Raw genomic sequence first — 10,096 nt, forward strand, 5'->3', positions numbered from 1 at the left:
TCACACATTTACATACGCGTTAAGAGACACGCTTTGACTACATATTTCTCTTTATCGCCTATGAAAAATGTTCTTTTGATTAATTTCATTTAGTTTAAGGCTGCATATTTATTAGTGAAGTTATGCAAAATTTCTATTTACGTTTGGCAAAATTGCTAAGTAATTATATAATCTACGATAAAAAGGGATAAGTTAAAAACAATACAATTGATCATTTTGCTTTGACAATCCAACAAGTAAACTGAGGCTGAAATCTTATAAAATAACACCTCTATAATAACACAACGCTGCAAAACAAATATTTTACTATGTTTAAAAAAGGAAACTGTATTGTAAAAGGTTTTTCATATAATTAAGGTTATTCAAAGTTGTGTAAATAATAATATTAGGAAAACATGAACGTGAGAGAAACAGTACAATGAATCTCACTAAATAACCGTAGAAATTAAAATTAGCTGCATCCCAAATCCCTATTCAAACAGTGTTACCAGATCACACGAGTAGCATTAGATATGCAAACTTAGGCTTTAACATAGTACTAGTACGTAGGTATAGATCATTTTAAGCCTTGAAATTTTCAGCCGCGGTGATTCTCAGCGCGTGATCTTCAAACATGGAAACCACATGTCAGGCGCAGGCAGTACTAGTAGATATCCGTAAGTAGATCGGTTAAGACAATAACAGAACGAGAAAGTATGCAGTATATTAGGGCCTCTGCGCATTGTGCGGATAACCTAAACACAGTCAGTCGTCCAGTAGGTACTAAGGATCGCTATAATTATTTAAAGGTCTACTAGCTACTAACGTCCAATGGGACAGTTGGTATTCAGTCTAAAAACACGGTTAATGCTAGATTGCAGTCGATTTCAAGCCAGCAGGACGGCTGAGCGCTCCTCAATGCGTACGTGGCCTTAGGACATTGAGCATGGCACGGCACAGACCCTATAGTAGTAGGCACCGACTTTTAGCCATGCCATAAAGAGACTGAGGGCTAGAGACGGCATATAAAATAAACCCGGTTAATTAAAGTTTGAGTATACTGGATAACGTTACCACGGTAAGAAGTCGCCAAGAGAGAACATTCATTGTTCATACATTATGCCATTGCCCATATCATTTCATTGAGCGCTTTACGCTTTGGAGTTTTATACCTATACAAAATTTCCGTTTAAATCTTCTTACATTTAAATATCATTATTGTCAAAAACATTATCTGTGTTGCAGAGATCACAAACAAATGAAACGAGTTCATTCCGGCAGTGAAGACGAGCCCACGCATTCAGGTATGTTACTACTTCATGTTTATATCATGGAATGTGAAAATAACTGTATGTTTAGTTTTGTAACTTAAAATAGCTAATTAAATAAATACATTATTTTCATTTTACCTCTATTTCCAGGTGAAGAAGACATAGCATTCATAGACGTAGCACCGAACTCTATGGCCAAGCTTCCAGAGAAAGGAATACTCAAGAAGCACGGCTATGGCGCTGTGGATGGCAAGGACAAGTGGGGTGACGACTCCCAGTCGGAACAGCTAGAAGCAGGCTCGCAGTCTGATGGACAAGAACCTTCGGGAGCTGTTGCGGACATGGAGTATAAGTTTAAAGTCAGTTTTGACGATCCTTTAGTTGTTTATGAACTTACTTTTTTCGTTACTTCATTCGGAGTTATTGATTTACGAGAACATTAAAATAAATGTACTAATTAAAAACCAATTTCTTTCAGGACTTAAACGGTTACCACGAGAATATAATCGTGGCCCTGAAGACCGCGGCCGCCCAGCGTGCCAGCGGGCAGGTGGCGGTGGGCTCCGGCGACCTGCGCGCACTGCAGGAATACGAGTACAAGCGGGAGCGTGCGCCCAGCGCCGAGAAGATCCACGAGGCGGAGCTGCGTCGACAGCGAGCCGGCGACGAGGAAGAAGACGAAGCGCCCCAGTGCGGGCCCATCAGGATCAGGAATCTGGAGGACCTGATCCGGCAGCTGGAGCACCACTCCAGCCGGCACATGAGCCCCTCCGGTTCCGAGGACATACGAATGTCGGAGACGGAGGCGGACAGACATTACAGGATCGAGCCGGGGGAGGTGCCCGCGTGAGTATTACCTTTAAGAACATTGTTGTTAATACAAAACTCTCATGATTATCATTGAAAATTAATGTCTGGATTTTGTTTTGTTCTTTTTATATTTGACTTTGAACGGTATCTACACATTTTCAACGAAATCATTAATGGTTGACAGTATTTTAATCAACACTCGATGCACCTGTTAAGAGCACAAACAATTCTAGACGTTGCCGAGGTCGCGTCGGTGAAGAGGAGTCGCGGTTTGCGTACCCCCGCTTCCGCGGTAGTGCGCGTCATCACCCAGGCATGTACGCGGGCGGGCCGTCGACGGCCGTGATGCACGGGGCACACGTGGTACACCCGGGGCACGGGGCGCATCCGGGGCACGCGGGGCATTCGCGCGTGCCCCCCGACGACGACGCGCTCTACGAGACGGCGGACACGGAGCGACTGCGCGACGCCCCGGACAGTGAGAGGTAAGCATCGCATTCAATACCTATATTTATAGTTATAATTTTTTATACACTAACCTTTTAACAAACATTACACCAGTCACGATGTGCCTTTGAAAAGTCGTAGTCGGCTTATAATATATGTCTCCAGTCCCAACCAAGTAAAGGGTCAGGGTCAAGCCATGGTCAACCACGCAGACCCAGTGCGGTTTAATTGACTTTAAAAAGTTCATAGTCGTTAAATGAATGTATAAAACTTTGTTATAGAACACAAGCTGTTATGTTACTACTGTTATAATATAAATATTAAAAATCGAATACACTTCTGTGCTACTTGCAACACCATATTAATCACACATCAATATACTCGTAATATTTAACACTTTCATTGCAACACGGTGCTAGGACTTACCGGCGGGCTCCACGGTCTAACTCTTCGACATACTAAATTTTAACTAAAACAAGTTATTAAAAATAAAGCAACAAGAATAAGAGAATGATAAGTAAATCTTACATGTCTTAAGAAATTCAAAAGTATTGGGTAATTATAAGAAGTAGTATATGTATCTAAATTTGACCACAAATTGATTAGGTACATATAGATGTATGTACAAACAAAGAATTGGCTTAACGGCGCGGGGAGCGTAGACCAGGGAGCCCGCGGAGCGCGCGCCTGCACTGTCCCTTCCTCTTCTCTATCATTTTCTAGTGATGAATTTATTCAAGCTCAACAACAGTTAGCCCGGTGGGCGAGTGAAGACGCGGTGCCGGCGGCGGTGCGCGAATACTACCCCTCGCCGGCGGGCAGCGAGAGCTCCGACGCGCGGCACGGGCCCAACGCGGCCCACGCGGTCCACGCGCCCGCCGCCTTCCCCGAGTACAACCACTGACCCCCCGCGCCGGCCACACGTAGCCCGTTAGCATCGCACCTAGAGCGCGACGCAGCGTCGCCTCTCGATACGTATTTCGGTGAACTGTAAATATTATGCACATATATAAACGATATGACTGAAAACTATAATATTGATGAAGCTAGTGTAGCCGCGAGGCGAGCCCGCGCCGCCCGAGCCCGCGCCTCCTTACAATGTTTATATTCGTTCCATAAATCGATACGCTTTACTCTTATTATATGTTCTGCGGGTCCGTGCGGCGCCGGCGCGGCCTGCATCTCTAAAGTAGCTTTAAGGAATTCATCATTGTACGGACGTAGCGTAAGTGTTGTGCGGTGCGACGCGCCCGAGCTCGCGCCCCGCCGCGCCCACCGCTCGGGTGGCTTCCCATTTAGATAGGCGATTAACAAATTGAGCTAAATGTAACCCTAAGCGAAGCTTTAATGTCTCAGTTTGGTGAGCACCGCGACGAGCTCGGCCGCGTCACTGAACTGTGCGAGTGTTACATTAAGGTCCAAGTTTCTGGACGATCGCTGTAGCGAAGGCGACGCGGTGAGCGGGCGCAGAGGGCGCGCGCGACGCATCCGTCCTGGAGTCACAGACCGCGCGCCCCCCGCCCCGTACGCGACGTCCCGCGCCTCGCTTAGGGTGCTCGCACACTGAGCTCAATGTGTAACATGAAGTTGTAAACCACAAACGTTCTAAACACTTTTGTTGAATGTCGTTATATTTTATAATAGTTTGTTAGATAATAAAATTACTCGCATACGATAAAGTTTAATTTTACAACTAATTATATAATTTGTTGATTTCTATAAGTAAACACAATATATAGTAATATGGATATTTAACGTTATGTAATGAACGCTATTTAATACTTTAAAGCTTCAGAATATGAGAGCCCATTCTCATTTAAAGGGTATAAATGACACCAATTTATCGCTCGAGATCTCACTCAAGTCGAAAACAATAAAAATTATATAATAGTAAATCTAGTTTTGAATTTCTCAAATTAGCCCTCGCACACCGTGCACTAGACATTTTTATATTTAGCCCATAATGTACACAAGTTCTAAATAGATCCAGTATTGTGAATAAAGATTATTTCAAATTGTATCAGAATATACACTATATAAATAATAAATATGATGTTTACGATTGTATTGACTCTGAAACGAATTTACGTCAGAACATAGAAAGGTGAAGAGTCGCAGTGTTACGGTTCAATTTACGTTTGTTTGTTTGTGATCGAATTAGGAGGTTATTGTTTCCATTCGGAATTACGCTAGGCTAGGTGGCGATGCCACAGATATTAATCGTAGGTTAAAGTACAGTTAACGTATTGAATAGTGACCGCATCCGGCTGCGTCCGGCTGCGTCCGGCTGCGTCCGGCTGCGTCCGGCTGCGTCCGGCCGTCGCGCGTCGGCTCTCAAATAAATTAATCCCATTAGATATTCGTTATGATAATTAAGAATTGAATAGTTTTTATTGAAGCGTACAGTACAGGGTAGTCGTGATCAGTACTGTGTGCCGGCGCTGCGACCCGCCCCGCCACGCCCACCGCCCGCGGGTTCGAGTCGCTAACGACACAACACTGCCTATAAATAAATGATGTAATTAGAAAAAGTGTAACGTTTTTGAATTAAATAAGAGACGTTGTCCTTTACGTTAAGTATATGTAAGGGTAATCTCCTCATCCATACATTTCATCTCATACTGATTCTTAAACGATTTAAATTGATCTCAATTCGTCCTAATGTTGTGACTTTCCAAACTAATAATTTCCATAGATGACATTAGACGTAGCTTCTTCAATGAACCTATCTAAGCCTACCTAAGATGAATGTATCTTATTGTTTATATTTATGAAGGTTTATTATTCGATATCTTTTATGGGTATTAACTCTTGATCATCATCACCATCATCGTAATTATCACTGATAAATGAAATTCACTAGATAAATGGACGAAAGTAGCGTTGTAGATTTATCTCACATGAGAAAAATCATATACTTAGTTCATCAAGCTTGCATTTAGTAAAGGACAACTCATTAGTTCGTAAAAGAACCCGTATTGCGGTCGAACAGCACCAAACGCTCTATTAACAGCAATTGCGTAGAGGTGCGCGGGGAGCGCCGGCCGGCGGGCGACGCGTGCGCGCGCTCCGGTCGCTCGGAACCTACTGCGTCCGTGGCCCGTATTACGAGAGCCGTAAGGGTGATTTTGAAGCTGCACATCGTACGTAGGCCTAACACGTCAATTGCGGGCGGCGCGTACACCGCCATTGCTCAGGGCCGTGTTCCGGCCGCCGCGGGGCGCCCCAAGGGTACTTAGAGAATTATTGTGACAAACCTTTCGCCCGCGCCCCGCTGTCGGCCGATGACGACCCGGGTGATCGTCACCGAGGGCTTTTGTATCGCACTAACTGACGTCATGATATTTGATTTTGACTATATATATATATATATAAGTAATACGTTTTGTAGATTAAAAACGCACATTATAGTTCGTATTACTAAATCTTTTTTAGACTAATTTTGTGAATTATATTTGTTTCATTTTTATATGTGATCATTTTTATGACATACACACATCACTTGTGTTAAGCATGATTTCATTAATTGTTAAAACGTGTGGGTACTTAAAATTTTATTTTAGAAAACATGCAATACGCACATTACGATAAGTTCTCCAAGTTTTATATTAAAAATGAATACTTAATAATAGATTATTTATATGATTCTGTAAAAACAATGATTAATTTACTGTATTTTAATACATTCATCTTCATTGTTTATAAACCTTAATGTTTTGTCTTAAATTTTTGTACTTTAAATAGACCATTAAGAATTTATTTAAACTCTTGTGCATATCTCTGTTTTTTTTTTCAAAAACATAATCTTAATACTGTTTCGTTTCGTTTTCATGACTTCGGAAGCGATTATACAGTAATGATTAATGAATTGTCTATAAATAGGCCGTTTAAAGAAGCTTCTAAACCTTACGGCTCAAGTTTATGTAAAACTGTCCCGATTGGTTTAGAGACTAGGAAGCAAATAAAAGTCTAACCGTCGGCATCAACTGCTGATGCACCTGTAAGAATCATATTGTTATCTCTGATGTTTTCAAAGGTGGTGTGAGGGATGACGTTATGTTTGTGGGGAGTGTTTCGGTAGTGAAAACCCACATTATAACTTTTAGGATATGATAAAGTAATGCTCAATAAGTTATTATGATTAGGTGACGATAACTCGGTCGTAGAACACGCCGTACTAACTAAATTAGATATGTAAACGTTAAGCGATATTATGTAATATAAAAATACGAATTTTAAACGAAACAAAAAAAAACGTTGAAACGTTGTGTCATTTTCAGTTTTTATTTTTTGGTCCTTGTAAATATATTAAAGTATATGATTTATTAAATGAATGTAACATATTAATAATGAAAGGAAATAGATGAACACAAATTTTATCGAGTTGTTTTATTTACCCTGAACCATACAGACTGTGAACATACCGACAAGTAACAGCGTATCGATGACATCGACATATGTAATCTTGTCACTTCGCTTCTCAGATTTCGGACATCGCAATTTTTTTTATATCAAAATGTGGCAAACGAGCAAACGGCCATCTAAATTCACCGAAAGAGTGAAGCGAACGCTACCCATAGACGCCCACAATTGCAGATGCGTTGCCTACCTTTAATCAACGGAGAAGGGGACGCTCATAAATAGGATAATTCCCCTTTCTATACGTCCCCTCTTCCGACAAATAAACTTTCTCTTCCCATTTTTTCCTAATAAGAAAATAGTGGGAAGGGAAAGAGGACTAAAGTTAGGCCTCTGGCACGCACACTCGTTAGACGAAACGAACGAATCGCTTCCACTTTCCGCCTGTCTTCTGTGTGGTCGTGGTATTGCTACGGTCGATCCGACACATACGTGCACCCAACAAATATTGTTGTTGCGGGATCTACTACTGTTAAATATCACTACTCCCACTCCAAGCCTGTCTTCTGTGTAGTCGTGTTTTGCACCGGTGGAACTAATGCTGCTGCAGACTCTACCATTGTTAATTTATATGAATTTTACTTTATACATAGTGACGTTAATAAAATTTATTCTTAAGCTTGTAATTTAGAGAAAGAAAGCATATTTTTATTGTATTAAAGCTAATGAAATAACGTTCAAGTTTATCATTTATTTTAAACAGATACATCGGTACTTTCACTTTTCCTTCTAATTAAAAACTTTGCAAAGTCATCTTTTTCGGGATCGAACGTGGATTTCTTGTTGCACTGTGCTGTCGCCGCGGCCTGCTGTATTTGTTCACCGAAAGCTTTCACGTCTTCCTTCAAGAACTCCACCAAGTATTTACGAGTGTCCATAATTACGACAGCATCGTCTCTCGCCATTGACCACACGCTAGGCTTTATACGCGGGAGCATATTCTGTCCAACGAAGACGCCATGGAATAAGCCTTGAAAGGGCGGCTTGTGAGGATACTGATCCAAAGCAGACAGAGAAAGAAAATGAACCTTACCATAATCAACGTTGATGTAAGTATCACGATCTTCTCTAAGCAATAAAGGTGCTTCAGGCACACTCTCAGAGATCTTAGCGTCTATCTGACTCATCACCACCAAACCCAAATTCTTCTCATCCTCCAAGTTCATTAAATTAACATCAAACTTCTGGCGATTTTCAAGTTCGTACAGCATCCGCATGACGTTACGCTCAGATACATCGGTCGCTCTTTTAAAATTAGCACCCTGAGTAGAACGTAACATATCCTTATCTTCGCAATCTAATCCATACGCTATGTACGGTGACGTCACAATATCTCCGAGATATCCGCGGTGCAAGTATCTCTCCCCGCACTTGTATACACCAGCTGCAAACGTGACATTTGGTCGACATACCTCCGTTTCCAGCCAAGTAAATGGCACTCCATGTTCCCTAAAATGCTTATATTCCTGGAAAGATATTTGCTTCGCTATTTCTCTCAGGCGCATGTGGTAATCCCAGTCGAAGACCCCGGCTCTGGTGTCGTATCGCAAGCCGAGGCTATGTCTCACTCGATGCTCCCAGAGCTCGCACGCATTAAACTGATTCGTATTTCCTGTTGTCCAGAAATTGAATAGATTTTCAATGTAGTCCCTTTCGCGGTATTTCATCTGGTCTATAGATATGCATGGTAGGAGGCAGCTCATGTATTCAGTGTTGGTAATCATGCCAATTAGTTGACGTGCTTTTGCGGTCAAATACCTGGAGGTGGAAGGTCGAAGGAGAATATTACCATATACTTCCAAGAACCGCCTGGTCTTTTCGAGTAGACCGCATTTCGTTGTTCTTTCTAAAGCGAGGGACATTAATAGAAGTTGTCTTGCGATGAGCTCCGGACAACCATCGATGACAAATATGTTCATATAACGCCTCGTGTGGCGGTATGCTTGAGCCAGAGTCTTGATAAGGTGTCGTGCATCACAGCCACCGATGACTAAAAAATTGAGCTCATACGAGTTTTCATCTCCATGTTTTAAATACTCCTCTTGCAAATCTAGTGCAGGACTAGTTCCCCAGAACATTTTTGTCTCGACACAACAACGATCGACTGAGAAATGGCCAAGTTGTCAACGTCGTAGCAACGTAAACAAGCGCTGAAGCGTGTGCAGTAGGGGGTTGCCATGGAAACGGGGCTATTTGTGACAGAGTTTTATTTTTCACTGCACTCCTCGAGGATGCGCCCGCTTAAAACTAATGACCTGATAATCTAGAAAGCCAGTCAAACGATCATTTAAGTATTGATTTTATGTAAGAAAATCTAAATTTATAACCTAACAAATATAAAAATGTTTTTATCTCGCCAGTGATGTTGTGCTCGGCTACTAGTTTCTCAATCTCAGCATTTTTCCTTATTCCCAACGTCTCCGCTGGCTCGGCCACTTAGAAAGAATGGATGATGTTCGTGGTGTCAAACGCGCATACATGGGACGACGCCTAGTTGGCCGTCCCAGGTATCGCTGGATGGATAAGGTGGGTAAAGATCTTCGGGAGCTGTAAGTCCGGGACTGGGAACGGCGCTGGATCGGAGAAAGCGGAGACTTTTGTTGTCGGAGGTCAAGGCCCACTTCGGGTCACTGCTTCAACCTAATTAGCTAGTTATATAAAAATGTATCAAATCGTTAAATAAAATAAAAAATACATAATATGATATTATATACTAAAAAAAATATTAAAAGTTGTTGCGGATGATTTAAGGTAGGAGTTGTTGTGACACGAGAAAAAAAGAGAACCTTAGAAGTAAATTGTTTTTATTTAATTTAATTTAAATAAATTCTTAAAATAAATGCCTCAATATACTAATTTAATAGCAATATCGTATATTAAAACTAATTTGTTCTGTACAAGAATATTATTATTTACAGCGCTCCTTCCAACAACACCATAAATAATAGATAAGCATATTAACTAAATAAATAAATTAAAAATATATTTAAGTATTCTTTGTTAAAATTCATCAACATATTGAAAACTGAATGATCCAATTAACAAAGATTTTAGGAACAGTATTGTAAAATTTAAAAATTTTAATTTGTTCTTAAAAAAAAAAGGAAATGGCAACATTTGTGGAATGATGGTATAAGTCAAAATCTGGCGTCTTTAGACCTGTATCTAGA

General features: G+C 41.1%; 2 protein-coding genes across 5 annotated transcripts in view; one reads left to right on the plus strand and one right to left on the minus strand.

The window, feature by feature from the left end:
- LOC106718984 (disintegrin and metalloproteinase domain-containing protein 11) overlaps positions 1–4,144 on the plus strand; it is a 111,847-nt gene extending 107,703 nt beyond the window's left edge. For 2 of the 4 annotated variants that reach the window (XM_045686914.1, XM_045686915.1), the window contains exons 19-24: positions 582–656; positions 1,225–1,283; positions 1,401–1,609; positions 1,729–2,096; positions 2,294–2,545; positions 3,231–4,144. In XM_045686914.1, the coding sequence (XP_045542870.1) occupies positions 582–656; positions 1,225–1,283; positions 1,401–1,609; positions 1,729–2,096; positions 2,294–2,545; positions 3,231–3,411 (1,144 nt within the window). In that variant the 3' untranslated portion in view covers positions 3,412–4,144. The remainder of the gene's footprint in view (positions 1–581; positions 657–1,224; positions 1,284–1,400; positions 1,610–1,728; positions 2,097–2,293; positions 2,546–3,230) is intronic. The other 2 variants (XM_045686916.1, XM_045686917.1) reach the window with 1 other exon arrangement.
- A 3,477-nt stretch (positions 4,145–7,621) lies between these two features.
- LOC106718985 (dynein axonemal assembly factor 3 homolog) lies at positions 7,622–9,452 on the minus strand. Its single transcript, XM_014513212.2, has one exon. The coding sequence runs from the start codon at positions 9,002–9,004 to the stop codon at positions 7,622–7,624; it is 1,383 nt and encodes a 460-aa protein (XP_014368698.2). The 5' UTR covers positions 9,005–9,452.
- Positions 9,453–10,096: the final 644 nt, after the last annotated feature.

This window comes from Papilio machaon, chromosome 4, assembly GCF_912999745.1.
Source record: "Papilio machaon chromosome 4, ilPapMach1.1, whole genome shotgun sequence".
Taxonomy (NCBI): domain Eukaryota; kingdom Metazoa; phylum Arthropoda; class Insecta; order Lepidoptera; family Papilionidae; genus Papilio; species Papilio machaon.

Excerpts from the sequence above, each read along its gene's own strand:
- LOC106718985 (XM_014513212.2), bottom strand. The coding sequence starts at position 9,004 with ATGTTCTGGGGAACTAGTCCTGCACTAGATTTGCAAGAGGAGTATTTA.